Below are 16343 nucleotides of genomic sequence, written 5' to 3' on the forward strand. Positions count from 1 at the left end.
TGCTCCAAGGGCATCTGCCAGACAAGGGCAGCTGTTTCCTTCCTGCTCCAAGGCAGGCAGCCAGGGAAGCAGAGGGGTGGGGAGAGCCTTAGGGGTGGGAACCACTGCCACTCGAGGGACCTTCTGTTGCTCTGCCCGGAGACAGAGCTTCAGCTTCCTGCCTTCCTGTGCATCCCACTGACTTCTCAGGTTTTGAAGTAGGTCATACTAATACACCTCACAAATCAGTCCTTAACCCCTACCTTATTTCAGAATACATGGGAATGCTAGTTTGCAAGCCTAGCATCTGATTAGCTTCATGGTATTGTGGGGTTTGAGGTAAAATTTCAGAGAGTAACCTTTGAATTAGCTACTCTAACCTCTGTTCCCATTGTGTCTGTATTCCCTATTCTCTGGGGAAATATCCATTCAAACTCCCTGTAAATCAGGGGTTCTTGAACTAAAGTCTGTTTTTAAAAAAACTATTTTGATAACTATAGTTAATATAATTGGTTTCCTTTGTAATCATCTATATATATGCATTTAAAAACATTCTGAGAAGGTGTCTATAGGTTTTCACCAGACTGCTAGCCCCATTCATGACACAAAAAAGGTGAAGAGCTCCTGATGTAAATGAAGGCTACCATGCAGGATGATGATGACACTGGAAGAAAAGAATCCATGAGTTTGGTCCCTAGACATGTTGCAGTTTTCCTGGTTGTATTGGTGGAGATGGCAAAAAGAATGAAGTCTGTCTGGTTCTTAGTAGAGTTCTCTGGACCAGTGGTTTAAAGATGAGGCCAAACTTGGGGAATTCATCCATGTGACCTCTAGCTCGGACTACAGGGGAGAAGGTATCAGTCTGATATCCTTAAAAAATGATCCGTTCTTGAAATATTTGGGAAAAGATTCTCACCTGCTGGCTCACTTTCTCCTCTTCCACTGCATGGGAAAACTGACAGGAATCGGTCTACTCCAGTCCCCTTGGCCATATATGGAAAATAGTTGCTTGTCTCAGGAAGCACGTCTGGGGCTAGGCAGTTACCCACTATTCAAGGTAGCAGTTGTTCTTGCCCCTTGTTACCAGAATGGTAATCGGGGAAAGTCCCGGGATCAAACAAAAACAGGCAGGAAAGCAGCTGAGGAGTCCCACCCCAGCTCATCCATGAGTGCTTTTTCCAGCTTCACTGAGGGGCCCAGATTTTTTTTCCCCACCACCCCCAGCTCCAGCAGGCAAGAGCCTGTTTATTTTAATACCTGGTGTGGTACTCAGAAGAGATAACACCTCCCCCGTTGTTACCCATTTCTAGCTCCTGAACGCTAATCCTAGAATCCCAACCAACCCCCAGACAGTAATATTAGCTACAAGGATGTTTCTTGAAAAGTTTCCGAGTTGGCTTCAAACTCTTCATCTCATTTTCTCATTTAGCTTACGACCTGCCATCCATAAAGCTGCCAAGGGAAGAGATTCTAGGCTGGAAGTAGGGGTTCCAGGGGTTTTATTAACAAGGAACAATGGTGTAGTGAAAGAATGTTGAAGTCAGAAGGCAGAGATTCACATTTTGGCTCTGCTACTGACTATCTGGATGACCTTAAGAAAATCTCTTTACTTCTTTCCTTGATTCTGTTTCTATAAAATGGGGGGTAAAAATGTACTGCATGATCTCCAAGAGTGCTTTCAAGTCTAAATCCTAGGAACCTTCTAGACATTAGAATAGAATTTGAATGGGAAAAAAAAATACATCTTTATTTTCACCAGCCAATCACTAAACTTTTTTTTAAACATTTCTTTCAATTTGGAATTTTTAAAAAGCATATTCTGAGAAAGGGGCCGTAGGTTTTACCAAATTAATAAAAGGGATCATGACAAAAGATGCCTAAGAATCCTTAGTCTAGGGCAACTTTTCAAGGCCATAGTGCTGTCTGAGACTTTTCATCTTGAGTTGGGTGAGAAAGGGAAGGGAATAAGCATTTATGTAGCACCTACTATGTGCCAGGCACAGTGCTCACTAAGCACTTTTTTTTAAACAAATATTTGATCCTCACAATAACCCTAGGAGGTAGGTGCTACTATTATCCCTATTTTGCAGTTGAGGAAACAGAGGCAAACAAACTCAATGACTTGCCCAGGGTGACACAGCTAATAAGTATCAGTTCCAAATTTGAACTCAGGTCTTCCTGATCCTAAAGCCACAGCTCTAACCACTGTGCCACCCAGATGCGTCTGGGTGGGCTGAGAAGAGTTTGACTCTGGAAACTCCTATACCCCTGAGTTCAGATATCTCTGACTCTTCCTCTTCCTTCCTGAGGTAACTGATCAAGCAGCCTCCACATCTAAATGTGGATCCAGGATGTTTTAATATTGATTAAGAAACGGGCAGGAGCCAAGGACTTTGGCCCTCGTCTTTCCAGACCATTTTTCTTTTATCTCCCACTGGAAAAAGCTGGGCTATTAACAATGCAGATGGGTTCACAGGTTCTGTGCCTTTCCAGGCCATCTGCAGCAGGCATTTATAGTCCTCACCAACCCAGCCTAAGGCATATTGGCAGACCCAGGTGCAAGTTTGTGTGCATTAAAAGAAGTGACTTTCTTATTTTCAGCCAACCTCTCTTCAGGCTGAAATAGGGGCTGTAGCAATGGGGAATAGGCTTGGCAGAGTGGAATTGGAGACAGGTCAAGGCCCTGGAGGATGCTATAGGCAGGGCTTTGTTCAGTCCAATCCAAAGTTTTCCCAGTACATATTATAACGTGAGTCCACTTATCCCCAACCTAGCCTAGCAATTGAACCATGCACGCTATCTCAGCTCTGTACCTTGCCCCTGGCTGCCACCCGGCCTTCCTCTCCTTTCTCTCTGGGTTGGGTTTGTTGCCAAAAAGAGCCCAGCCGGAGGAAAGAGGAAGACGTTCTGTTCTGAATATTGCACATTTCTAAGGTGGGAGGAAGGAAGAGAGCAAAGCTTGGTTTTCCCTGGAAAGGTATGAACGTGAACCCCCCGAGAACCTGAGCTTCTCTAATTAGGACTCAGAGCCAAAAAGAAAAATGTAGAAATGGACTTTTGGCCTCCTGGTTTCCCTCTCCTTCCTCTATCCTTTTTCAGAAAATGAGTAAAAACGGAGAAAGGCGGGGCAGGTCAGTGTGATGGACCGGGTGCTTTGCTTTCTCGAGTCCCCAAATTTAGCCAGTGCCTGACACACTCAGGCTTATTAAAGGAGGTAGAACTGTAGACTGGGCGGGGGGGAGGGGGGGAAGATGAGAGGCACGACCGTGGAGAAATCCGCTCACAGCTGTTCGAAGGCGGGTCTCCCTCCTTAGTCTCCCCTTCATCAGAAATGTAGCAAAGTTACCTTGCCTCACCCCAATACTCTAGCGGGGTGCTGACGATGGTACCAAACTAATACCGGGGGCCAGGACAGTCGAGTACAGTCGATCGATACTGGCTGACCGCTTGGACAGAGGAAAGCCAAAAGAAAGACTTAGAAATAGCCGACTCATCCTTAGTGCCACTCTCCTCCCTTGCCCTCTCCTATACCTCCCCCAGACTTGGGCTGACCTGATCCCAGAACCTATTGGAACTGTTTCCCCCCCTCCCCCCGCCCCCGTCCTTACAAGTCCGTGTGTGGAGGAGGGGGGGGGTCCTACGGTTATACTTAAAAATACCCACCGGAAGGAGGGAATGGGGAGGAATGGGGAGGGGGCCTTGGGAAAGAGAATTTTTTTTTTTAAAGAAAGGACCAAGAAAAAAAAAAAAGGTTGAATGAGTGAATATGTCAGGCTCAGGGACCCAGCGGAATCCCAGATCAGGGTCCCCCCCCAACCTTCCTGCCGGGCCCCCGCTCTCCTCCCTCCCTCCACTGCGAGCAACGCGGGCTCCGGAGGGAGAGAAGGGGCAGGAGATTTAAAAAAACAAACCAGAAAAAAAACCCAAAAAAACCCAAAAAAACCCCGAAAACAGCCCCTCCAATCTCAAAACCTTCCTCCTCATCTCTTTTCCCCCACCCTTTCCCCCGCCCTATTTCAGCAGGGAGGGGGCGTCCCACCCCCCCCTGCCCCCCAGGCGGGGGAGCCGGGGAGGGGACAGCGCCGGATACAGGGGGAACCCCGGCCCCGGGCCCAACGGGGCTGGGGGCATCTAAGACGGCCCCGGGTAAGCGGCCGAGTTGGCCAGGGGGTGGGGGTGAGGGCGGGGGGGAGGATGCCGCTGTGGGTGGGGGCGCACCAGGTGTGAGCCAGCAGTTGTGGGGTGGGATGGGGGTCGGCATAGGGGGTGGAGAAGGCCAAGGACCCTGGGGCGGGTGGGGGGGGCGATGAGCTGGGGAAACTGTGCGCTGGGGCCACGTGAGTGGGTTGCTGTTTGGGGTGGAGGGGAAGAGAGACGGGGTGGGGGGGTGAGAGTCTGTGGGATGTAGAGCAGAATTGAGGAAGCTGATCGCCCTGGGAAAGGTGATGGGGAATGTCGCTATAGGGAGGTAGAGGTAGGGGATGCAACTAGGGACTTCTCCATCGCCTGAGCTACCGCCTATATGAAATTGAACCTGGCTCCCTCATGCCTGGGCCCCTAGTCTTGAGGCCAGGACCAGGGCACGTGAATGCCTCTGCCAAGGTTCACCTACACCCAAACGTGCATAGCCGGGCTAGGGGCACACCCTGTCTAGCCCTCACCTTCCTTAGGTGCCCAGGCTATGGGTCTTCAGGGAAAGAGATCCTAGCCACTCGGTCAATTCCTTTCTTTCTCCCAGGGCTGATTGCAGCTCACAGGCCTTGGGAGAGCTTGCAGAGGTCTCAGTCCTGTTTTCTCTGACTGCAGTCCTCTCCCCCATTCCTCTTTCTGGGGGCTGGGATTGAACTATTTGAGGGTAGAAAGGCATGGCATTTCAGGACGGTGGGATTGCTCCACAGCTTTCCCCACTCTGCAGCAGGGTCCAGCATAGTGCTGGCAGTGAGAGGCAAGGCATTGTGGCTAGATCAGACCTGAGCTTCCTGGGAGAAGGCTTAGGTACTTCTTCACTCCCCCTCTTCCCCCCAGCCCCATAGTTCTGCCCTGCTGTAGTGGCTCTTTCCTTCCCTGCCCCCAAGAGAATGCCTGCATTTCTGATCTGACAGTGTGGATTGGGGACATAGTAATCAAGGCACAAAGGCAGGCAGGGCCTATCTCGAACCAGGAATAGCCAGTCCTGGGACAGCCTGAGTGTCTCCCCTCTAGCTTCAGGTCCTGTGCTGTGTGCTGCAGCTAGTGGCAAAACTAGCAGCCAGGGCCCTTCGTGCCTCCTCTGCAGCCACAGCTATTCACTCCTTTCACAGGATTGCCTTCAGTCCTAGGGATGGCTTGTTATGTAATTAACCTAACAGAAGCTGCTCACTGCCCAAGCTGTAGTGCCCTTGAGTGTCTGGGTCTGCAGGAAACATGTGGAATTGTTCTGGAGGATGAGAATGATGTGGGCAGGTTTTAACAGCTGGTTGGCCCCTCCAACTTGAGTGGGATGAGGTCTGAAGCACTCGTGTATGGGGAGAGAATAGGCACCCACTGAGAACACACATAGTAATCAGGATACCCTGCAGGCTTGCACTGACTCTCGGGGATCCTTGTAGGGGACATCCAGTATGGATCCGTAAGAACTGCTGTGCTTTCACTAACCAGGGACCACCAAGCATAGAAACAGATGTAGTTCTGCAAAATACATGTGGAGGACCTAGATGGAGTTCATCTGAGGTTCTCTCCCTGTTTACCTTGTGTAAAGCCTAGAGCAGGAAGAGGAAAGGAATGGGAGCTTTATTTAAACCACCCAGAATGGCTAAGATGGGGATTCTACCAGGGCATAGGGGCAGTTAGGTGGCACAGTGGACACAGCCCAGGGCCTGGAGTCAGGAAGCACTGAGTTCAAATCCAGCCTCAGACACTTAATAGCTGTGTGATCCTGGACAAGTCACTTCACTCAGTTTCCTCATCTATAAAAAAGCTAGAGACGGAAATGGCAAACCACGCCTGCATTTTTGCCAAGAAAACCCCTAATGGAGTCACGAAGAGTCAGACACGACTGAATAACAACCAGGACGCATTTGAGCCAGGTATCTTTCCCCTGCAGGCCTGCCGGAAGCCGTGGAGCAGAGGCCGGCAGGGACAGCAATGGTCGGTGCTGACGGTGGCTGAGCCCCCAGCCCCTGGAATATGCAGCCCGGGGGGTCCTCCGGAGGCAGCGGCGAGGACGCGGAGGCGGAGCGGGGCCGAAGGCATGGTCTCCACCTATCGGGTGGCCGTGCTGGGGGCGCGAGGCGTGGGCAAAAGCGCCATAGTACGCCAATTCCTTTACAACGAATTCAGCGAGGTCTGCGTGCCCACCACCGCCCGCCGCCTCTACCTGCCCGCCGTCGTCATGAACGGTCACGTGCACGACCTCCAGATCCTAGACTTCCCGCCCATCAGCGCCTTCCCTGTCAACACGCTGCAGGTAGGGAGTGAGAGTGGCTAGTTTGTCTATGGGAGGGCGAGCGATAGGTAGACTCGGCATTCCATTGTGTTTGACTGCTACCCTATCTTCACAGACTGCTTTCATTAGAGTCCACCAAAATTGGGGTTCCAGTCCAGCTCCAGTTAGGAGCTGGGCAAATCCACTTTTGTCTGGTCTAAATCCCCTTTTAAAGATAGAGGGCTGTTGTGTGCAATGAATAAGATCTGTAAAGGGCAATTATTATTAATGACTTACCCCAAATTTCACAAGTAGTAAATGGAACAGGATTTGAACTCAGGCCTCAGACTCCATCCAATACTAGCGTTTTTCATCACTACACCACATTGCCTTTCCTTGTCCAACCTTCTTATTTTACAGGAGAGGAAAGTGAAACCTAGAGTTAGTTGACCAAGTTAAGCTAATAGTAACAGGGATAGGAACTGGACCTGTAATTTCACTGACCTAGGGAACTAACTCCCTCTCCCAATGCTGGTCCTCACCTCTGCAGCTTATGTCTTCAGAGCTGCCTGGAACACTTAGAGGTTGTGACTTACCCAAGATTGAAAAGTCGGTAGTGAGACTTGAACCCAAGTAATCAGTCGGTCAATCTACATTTATTGAGTGCATACTATGCACCAGGCATGCTGCTGAATGCTGGGGATGCAAAGACAGTTTCTGCTCTCAAAAAGCTCACAGTCTAATGGGAAAGAAACATGCACACAGCTATTTACAAACAAGCTATGTACAGGACAAATGGGAAATAATCAACAGAGGAAAGGTATTAGAATTAAGAGGGATCAGGAAAAGCTTTCTTTAGAAGGTGAGATTTGAGCTGGGACTTGCCTCTGTAATAATATCATTTCTATAGTGACTTAAGGCTTGCAAAGCAATTTACACTTATTTATAGTTACTTGTATATGTACACATATGGAGAAATACATATTTGCACATATGTATTTTACATATTTGCATATTTGCCTATTACCTCATTTGATGGTAATAGGTGAAGGTTAATAATAGTTGAGCCTTGGAAACCAGAACTCTAGAATTTTATTTTGGCTATGGAACTTTGATGGTGCCTCAGTTTCTTCTTCTTCTTCTTCTTCTTCTTCTTCTTCTTCTTCTTCTTCTTCTTCTTCTTCTTCTTCTTCTTCTTCTTCTTCTTCTTCTTCTTGGTTAGGCAATGGGGTTCAGTGACTTGCCCAGGGTCACACAGCTAGTAAATGTGGTGTCTGAGGCCGAATTTGAACTCAGGTCCTCCTGAATCCAGGGCCAGTGCTCTCTCCACTGCGCCACCTAGCTGCCCCCATCAGTTTCTTCTTAAAGGCTAAATCCTGACCAGCTTCTAATCCTCTCCTGTTTTTGAAGAGAGGTAGCAATGGACATTTCTTCAAAGCTGAAAAAATGGGAAAAGGCTTACAGCCTCATTCTCCCACTTGAGCAGCAAGACAGTAAGAGGGGTCAAGAGCCCCAGAGTAAGAGCAAGCTGGCCATGGTTAGCAGTAAAGGAGCCTGGATTCAAACCCGGGTCATTTAATTTCAAATCCAGTGCTCTCTCCACCCTGATACACTGCTTTCCTGGACCTTTTTCTTTTTATCCCAACCCAGACACTTTCCCACTCTCCTGAACTCCACTGTGAATGATGTTAGGGAATCCTCACTTCATAGCCCTGGCTTCTGGTGACAACATCCTCCAGGGTTTTGAGTCCAGATTTCTCCCCAAGTCTCTCATTTTCTGCTACTTCTCCTACCCCTCCTGGGATAGTTATACCTGTCCCAACCAAACTCCCACAGGAAGGGAGATAATGAATGTGAAAGTAGACCTTTATATAATATGTAAGCTATTATTAGTATTGGGACAGAGCTATGGGGCAGGCTTGTTCATTAGAGAAGTCTTACAGCTCTGCAGACAGTTGCTAGAGGTGATTGGAGAAAAATATGAGGACACAGTGGGGTCACCTGGCATGCAAAGGACTGAAGGACTAGCTTATAGTAGCAACCTCTCTGACTAAAACTGCAGAGGTTAGGATGGGGAAACAGAGAGATAGAGACCCAGAACACATTCCATCCACCCAAGTTGGTAACCAGGGCTTATGGCAGCCATGCTGGCCTCATAACCACCATGATCTCTGCATTTCCATCAGCCGGGATGCCAGTGTCAAGGACACAAGACAGAGTAGATAAAGAGCTTCAACCAGAGCCATGCCTGAAGAATGGTGGTGCTCAGCTCCTGAAATAAGGAGTGTATAAACAAAACCTTTTAGTCCACCTCTTGAGGTTGAAGAAGGCTATTATCTATAGTCAGAGTGGCTGGCTTGCTCTTAACTCTGAGGCTCTTGATCCCTCTTACTGTCTTGCTACTCAAGTGGGAAAATGAGGCTTTCCTCATTTTTGGACTTTGAGGAGACATCCTTTGCTACCTCTCTTCAAAAACAGGAGAGGGTTAAAGGCTGTTTTGAGAATTAACCTTTAAGAAGAAACTGAGGCATAGATGCACTGTCAAAGTTCCATAGTCAAAATAAAATTCTACAGTTCTGGTTTCCCAATTCAATCTCTCTCTCTCTCTCTCTCTCTCTCTCTCTCTCTCTCTCTCTCTCTCTCTCTCTCTCTCTCTCTCTCTCTCTCTCTCTCTCTCTCTCCCCCTATTTAAAACCTGCTTCTTCCTCCATCAGAGTAGCCCTGCCAAGGAAGGTCCAAGCCAATGATAAAAACATTTGTTTTCAAAGGCAGCATGATAGTGGAAAGTGGCCTTAGAGGTTAGTTAAGCACCTGGGTTCAAATCTCACCATTGACAGTACCTGTGAACATTGGACAAGCCATTTAAACTTCCTGGGCCTTAGTTTCATCTGTAAAATGTGGTTGGACTAATGTCTGAGTTACCTTCTACATCTGTCTCTATCTGAATTTCCTAAGATGGGGCCTCACTTAGTCCTCTTCCAATTGCTTCCCTCCCACAGGCAGGGAAGCCAGGGAGGTTAGGCAACTTAGAGACAGTCCTAGTGAACTAATGGAATCAATGACAAAGACAGGGAAATCCAGCATGTCTCCCTTGCAGATCTGTAAGTGGTCCCAAAGCCCAGCTTGGGTTGTCTATTTGCCTCCCACTCTCATAGCATTATTTCTATACTAACACAACCCCAGAGCAATCTCTAAATAAATACCTGAAGCATCTACAGGGATCTGGTTTGAAGAAAATCAACTTCCTTGGGGATTTCCATCTCCTCTTCTATGCCCCCCATTTTAGTTTGTCCTGGAAGGGGGAGGTGTGAGGGGAGAGCCTGGCTAATCAAGAGGCTACAGAAGTTTTTCTCTTCCTCTTATCCCCTGAGGCGCCTCTGGGGAGATGTGGGTGGGAATAAGCCTGGAAGGCCCCCACAAGGGAGGCAGCTAGAGTCAAGGGAGAAGTGGAACTGTCATCCTGGAAGGCAGGCAGATGCTTCCTCTCCCAGGGAGCGAGAGCAAAGAGGGTGGGAGAGCTATCAAGGAGCAATGGAAAGACTATTGGATTTGGAATCAGAGAACCGGGTCTGGACCCCCTCTGTGACCTTCAGAGATGGAACTACATGGAACCCAATGTCCCTTCCAGCCTGAAATCTCTGATTATATTTATAGCAAATGGGGGTCTTGGTCTACCCCCAGGATTCTTTTGCATCTGCAGGGTTGGGATGGGGATAAACTCACATAAAAGGATGACTGGCTCCCCAGGCTGAACTTCATTGAGGTCATTACATACATTTCATTTCACCACCCTCCTCCATCCCTGAAAATCTTCTGGGTCACTGAAACTTAATCCAGCCTAAGAAGAGTGAACAGCTGCCTAAAGGTTTCAATGTGGCTTGAAATAAGTACTTCACATCTCCCCCTGATTTCAAGTTGGGCGTATTTTTCTGAAAACCCCCCCTCCCCACCACAACCAATGCAAAGTAAACCTTTGTCCTTTCCTTAACTGACATGAAGAGCAAACTTCAAGGTAGTCCTTTGTCTTCTCTACCTTTCTCAGACCAATCTCCGGCTAATTTCACAAAAAGTGACCAAGAGAGGTGTCCCCACTTCCTCCTACACGCAATAGCCTGTGGTATTGATGATCCCTTTAAGAAGCCTACAGACCTGCTTTTTGCTTCATAACTCCACCTTTTAAGACCTTCTGCAGTGAACTCATCCCCTTCCCAAGGCTCTATCCACCAAACTACACCAGCAAATCCATCTGTCTTTGCCGAGTAATTAGTTAATTAATCTATTAACGGATTTGCTATTCAATCCAATCAACCTTTTACAGGGATCCATTCATCCTAATGTATTCACCCATTAATCTTTCCTCTAGGTAATGCTCCTTAAGCTTTATCCCCAGGGGTTATCCCAGGGTCTTCCTTACACCTACCTACTTTAGCCCTCTGCATCATTCTAGAATTCTTCCAGCTTTACCATCCCTCTCTGCTGCTTTGCCACCACCTCCAGGAATAACAATATATCTATCATCCCTCTTAACATCCCAGGGCCATCAGGTTGAAATCTGGAGCACCAGGGCCAATATTAGGGATGCAGCAAGGGATGAAAAAGTGAGATTCGTGATCTTGGGTACTTGGAAAACTTGATTTCAGGACCATGGACAGCAAGTGTCTCTCACTGTGTTTTTAGGTTGGGATGCCAGGGAAATTTGCTGGAAAGTGATTTATATTAATACATAAAGACTGGAATTGAAGTTATGGCTCATCCACTCCAACCTCCTAATTTTACAGAGGAGGAAACTGAGGCTAGAGAGGAAAGTGATTTGCCCAAGCTCACACAGCAGCAGAACTGGATAAGAAAATGAGAGGGTTTGTAGTGGGAAAAAGCAATAGACTTGGATTCAGATCTGTCCTATCTCTACCTTTCCATGTACTAGTCATATGACAATGAGCAAATCATTTACTTTCTCTGGACCTTCAAACTTTCTTACTGGTAAAATGAAGGATGGTGGGGGAGATATATATATCTGCAATACATATACACTTTGGAACTTCAAATATGAACAAGAATAAAAGTCATTAAGCAATTGTAGGTTAGAAAGAGGTCAAATGTTGAGGGAAAGAGACAAAAGATGGATATATACAGTGCTCCATTGGTAACTTCCAGAGAAATAGAGGAAGGACTCCAGCACTTTGAGTCATCCTTTTTGTTGAAGGATGGACATAAAGTCCCATAGTATAGGCAGGTATTGATGGATTTCATCTGCATTGTTAAAGGGCTAGGGGATAAAAATAGATGATCTAGTATTTGAATATTTTGTATTTGAACATCTATGTGGCATGGTGGATAAAGTGCTGAGCCTGGAGTCAGAAAGACCTAAGTTCAAATCCAGCCTCAGACACTTATTAGCTGTGTGACCCTGGGCAAGTCACTTCATCCTGTCTGCCTCAGTTTCCTCATCTGTCAAATGAGCTGGAGAAGGAAATGGCAAACCACTCCAGTATCTTTGCCAGGAAAACCCCAAATGAGGTCACAGAGAGTTGAACATGACTGAACAACAACATTATTAAGTGAAATGAGAAAGTGGGCCTAGATGATCTCTAACATTTCTTCCAGCTTGAAATCCTGTGATTCTGTGAATCCAAATCTCCTGACTCCTGATTTGGGGTCCATAAACTCACCAATATAGAACTGGGAGGAAGAGGTGTTAGAGGTTCTTCCACTGGACTTACACTGCTGTCCTTGCCAAGTCTCAGCTTCATTGGTGACCAGGTCTAGGCTCTCCCTAAAGACAGTGTCTTTGGGGATGGAGCCTTCCTTTTCTAGGGGAGATTGGGTGGAGCAGCAGCAGCCTAAGCTCATAGCTTGGGGATGGGCCATCCTGCTTGGCTCAGGGGCAGGTATCCTCATCAATAAATAAAGGGAACATAGGGGATGGAGAGTGAAGAGATTCACTGTCTACTCTCACGATGGTCCTGGGGTTGTGGGGCTGTTACAGGAGTGGGCAGATGTCTGCTGCAGGGGGCTCCGGAGTGTCCATGCCTACATCTTGGTCTACGACATCTGCTGCTTTGACAGTTTTGAATACGTAAAGACCATCCGCCAGCAGATCCTGGAGACGAGGTGAGAGACACATTCCCTCCACACACACACACACACACACACACTGAACCCTTCCATCCCAGGTTCAACAATTCCCTGGGGTGACTTTAGCACTTTAATGTATTCCCCTGAAGGGTAAAGCCAGAGCCTTCTCTTCCCCCCAACTGTAGGTGTAAAGTGCAGGACCCTCTAGTAGGACTTCTTCTAGCAGTGCCATACACTCTCCGGAGTACAAGGGAAGATGGTAGGCAGTATCAAGGTTCTTGGTAGGGCATATGAGGTTGAGGGTATTTCTCCCAGCCACTGGCTTCCTAGGACCAACTAACCTAACCTTTCAGTCCTAACTTGGTGAATTAGTCCTTGACAGTCATCCCTTTCCCCACTCCTCATCTCCAAGCCCAACCAGCCCTGGTTTTTTCTTTTCTTCTTTTTAAATTTCTAGACAGTTTGGGAACAACACAAAAAAGACTAGGCTTCCATGGGTGACTGGTGGTGCCCCTGAGCCTCTCCGAATTGCACAGGAAGAGGAGAAGGCACTGGGGTTACACATGAAGTCCCTTTCCTAATCCCCATACCCTCCTGGCTGCTTTATTTTATTTTTAAGGGGAGGGATGTCCCAGATTGTGGTTGGGACTCCTTAGAGGAGGAGTGGGTGGGGGGCACCTGGGTGAAGAAGATTAGGCCAAGTCGGTTTTGCCTGCCCTTCCCTTCCCGACTATACCTCTGCTCCCCCTCCCCTCTGCCATGGGCTCTGCCCCTTCCTTCCTACCCTACTTGTCTCCCACCCCGCGCTGGGGCGCCCAGGGTGATCGGCACATCGGAGACGCCCATCATCATCGTGGGAAACAAGCGGGACTTGCAGCGGGGCCGAGTCATCCCGCGCTGGAACGTGTCGCACCTGGTCCGGAAGACGTGGAAGTGTGGCTACGTGGAGTGTTCGGCCAAGTACAATTGGCACATCCTCCTGCTGTTCAGCGAGCTGCTCAAGAGTGTGGGCTGCGCCCGCTGCAAACACGTGCACGCAGCCCTGCGCTTCCAGGGGGCCCTGCGCCGCAACCGTTGCACCATCATGTGACCTCCCCCCCCCACCCTCGGGGCCGGGGGCCACGCCAAGGTTGCTGCCCCTGGCTGGGGGGGTGGGAGGCAGGGGCAGAGATGGGAAACGGAGCCAGCCGAGGGTAGCAAGGTGGGGCATTTGGCTATAGTGGCCAATGCAGGACTGAGGGCCAGGGCCCCTGTTGGGGGTGGGGGGAGGGTCCTCAGAGGTAGCTGGAAGGGGTGCTGATGGGGATGAGGAGTGGATTAGAACCCGCAGCCCAGCACAGGCCTGATGCCCATCCTGACACTCAAACACACTTACACTCCCCCCTACCCCCAACTACTCTGTCCTACCCTGGTGTGAGTCAGGGGGGGTAAGGGAAGTGTTTCATAACTGCCTCTATGGGATCCCCAAGTCCTTAGTTCCTTCCCACCCTAACATTTGTCTTCCTAGGACAGCCATACTCTGCAATGTAGCCTATAAACACTCCCCCTCCCAGATTCTGCTGCCCTCTGAGTTTGGGGGTTCAGGGTTGGAGGAGAACCCCTGCTTCTTGGTGAGTCCATGCCACCTTGGCCTAAGGCTGTCACATCTTGAGAATCCATCCCTGTCCAAAGTCTTCCCACTCCATCCCTGTCTGTCTGTCCCTCTTTCCTTCTATGCAGATGTCTACCTTCTGTCCATCCCCAATCCCCTGAACTCTCCTTTTCCATAGGGCTCTCACTTCTTCCATCTCCCTGCCTCAGGTCTGTGTGTGTCTGTGTGGTCATCCCAAAGGCCTGTTCAGCACAGCACCAGAGGGGATAAAGGGCAGAGAAACACCGATGGCCTCACTGGGACTAGGGTCATGGGGTTGCAGTCCCAGGTCAGCAAGAGGGGAAGGGGGCAGAACCTCCAAATGTGAAGCTGCCCCCTCCCTTCCCTCTCCAGGTAGACTTTTCCCACCCAGCAGCCTCCAGAGACACAACTCACCTACCTTCCAGCCTTAACTTGATGGCCTGGTACCTTCAGGTACTCCCTTCCCTGACCCTCCAACCCCCAGAGCCAGATCAACCTTTGGTTTGAATATTTTACTTTTAATTAATACAGTTTGGAACCAAAAAAAAAAAGGCAAAAACAAGATCAGGTTTCCCATGCATCAATTTCTTCATCCTTTTGCCCTTCTAGAATTGGGACATCTGCGTCCCCTGCAGGGCATGGATGATGGATGGGCCAACCTCCCCAGAGTGGCTGGGCTCACCCCCAGGAGGCCAAATCATGGGGTAGAATGTGTCCTCCTCTCCTCCCCAACACGGAAAGGGCAAACTGGGCAGGCCTCCCTCAGACACCTGGGCACAGGCTCAATTTGCCCAGCTCCTCCTTGCTGTCTTTGCCTCCCTGATTACTTAGCTCCTCCTACCAATCCCAGACAAGCAAAACTAGGAATTGAGATAAGCATGGGGATCCCTCCCTCCCTCCCTAGATTTGTCCCCAACCTCCCCTTGGGATGGAGGTCTGTTTGGGAGCTCCCCTCCTCCCTCTGGCTGGCCCTCTTTCCCCACTTCGGCCTCAGCCCTCTCCCCATTTTTGCCGGCTCCCTGGCCGGATTTCTACCTCTTGTCACCGGAGCTCATCACTGTCAGTTTTTTAGAAATAACAATAATAACGATGAAAATGACGCTAATAATAATGTAAGGGCTAGGATGCTGGCTCTCAGAGCCAGAGAGGGAGAGAGAAGTCATCCTGTGTCCCCACATATATGCTGTCTCACCTACCAAAGGGTAGACCATGTAATAAGCTAAATCCCACAAATCTGTATTTAGTGGTAAAACAGTGGGATGGCATTTCTCCAGGGATGTCTAAGTCGACTCTGCCTGAGAATTCAGCTTGCAGGACAAGATAGATTGGGTCCAAGGCGAGGTTTGCAAGTGGGGTTGAGATTGGGAAGGGCCCTGGGGATGTGGGTGAGTTTATCATTATGATCTAGGGTGTTGGGAGGGGCCTGTGGTATTCTGTTTCCCCAGCTGGTCCCCCAGTCTCCCCTAGAGAGTTAACACAGACTTGTAATAGCCCCAACCCTGGGCAATCCAGGACTCCTGGATTCTGGTCCTTGACATGCTGTGTGATCTTAGACAAGTCGCTCTCCCTTTCTGAGCCTCCCTCTGAAACAGAGGAGATGGCTCCCCTTCCCCACCCCTTCAGGTGGCTGGGAGGGTAAATGAGAGTGCCTCACCTCCTTCTTTCCTTATTATCACTGCCCCTCATTCAGGGGGACCAGAGATGGGAAGGAAGAGTGATATCTTGGCTGCCCCTGTCACATTCTATCTCCAATGTGTCTTCCCTGGATGGGTGTGTGTCCTCTGAAAAGGTGGGCAGGGGGACCAAGGCCTTTGGTTCCCCCCCCCCACGGTGGAAGCTATCCGAATGTATCACCTGACTGATTCTCCCACACCTTCTTTTGCTTCTTTGGATTTTTGGATTCCCCTCCCCCTCTCCTCAGTCTCTGTTCCTCCTCTCCAGGGTTTCCGGCCATAGGGTCTGGAAGTGTCTGTAAAGCTTGTTGCGCTGTTATGGGAAGTCAGATTAAAAAAAATCAGGGAGCATTTTCCCTTGTTTCTGTACTTTGGAGTCAGTTGGATCTGTCTTTGGTAGGAGGATGATTCTTGGACAGGTGAGGGTGGGGGGGTGGGAAGAGGCTCATTCCTGGAGTCCTAAGGTTTCCAGGGGGAGTGAAGAGGCAGAGCCCAGACCCTTTGCAAGGAACAGGCGACCACCTGGCTACCAGTGCCAACCCACTGGGCTCAAGCAACGGACAGAAATTCAAGGATAGTGTATTTAAAGAGGGGCGTACAG

At 49.1% G+C, this 16343-nt stretch overlaps 1 protein-coding gene across 4 annotated transcripts; it reads left to right on the plus strand.

Moving 5' to 3' along the window:
- Positions 1 to 2878: 2878 nt before the first annotated feature.
- Positions 2879 to 16111, plus strand: RASL10B (RAS like family 10 member B). Of its 4 annotated transcripts, none has more exons than XR_002328104.2 (5): positions 3755 to 4125; positions 6062 to 6424; positions 12369 to 12493; positions 13277 to 14522; positions 15760 to 16111. XR_002328104.2 is itself a non-coding variant. In XM_021005949.1 (4 exons), exons 2-4 carry the CDS (start codon positions 6209 to 6211, stop codon positions 13545 to 13547), a joined length of 612 nt encoding a protein of 203 aa, XP_020861608.1. In that variant the 5' UTR covers positions 2879 to 2956; positions 6062 to 6208; the 3' UTR covers positions 13548 to 16111. The 4 variants fall into 4 exon arrangements, 2 of the variants coding, with proteins under 2 accessions (XP_020861608.1, XP_020861599.1); XR_013486839.1 differs by having other exon boundaries at positions 13277 to 14067; positions 14442 to 16111; XM_021005949.1 differs by lacking the exon at positions 3755 to 4125 and adding an exon at positions 2879 to 2956 and having other exon boundaries at positions 13277 to 16111.
- The last annotated feature ends 232 nt before the right edge of the window (positions 16112 to 16343 follow it).

Source organism: Phascolarctos cinereus, unplaced genomic scaffold, assembly GCF_003287225.1.
Source record: "Phascolarctos cinereus isolate Bilbo 61053 unplaced genomic scaffold, phaCin_HiC Scaffold_5;HRSCAF=322, whole genome shotgun sequence".
NCBI classification, from domain to species: Eukaryota; Metazoa; Chordata; class Mammalia; order Diprotodontia; family Phascolarctidae; genus Phascolarctos; species Phascolarctos cinereus.

Bases quoted from the DNA above. Each gene is read 5' to 3' on its own strand.
- RASL10B (XM_021005949.1), top strand. From the start codon at position 6,209: ATGGTCTCCACCTATCGGGTGGCCGTGCTGGGGGCGCGAGGCGTGGGC. The intron at 6,425-12,368 runs GTAGGGAGTGAG...GGGCTGTTACAG, and splicing joins TCCCTGTCAACACGCTGCAG to GAGTGGGCAGATGTCTGCTG. The intron at 12,494-13,276 runs GTGAGAGACACA...TGGGGCGCCCAG, and splicing joins CAGCAGATCCTGGAGACGAG to GGTGATCGGCACATCGGAGA.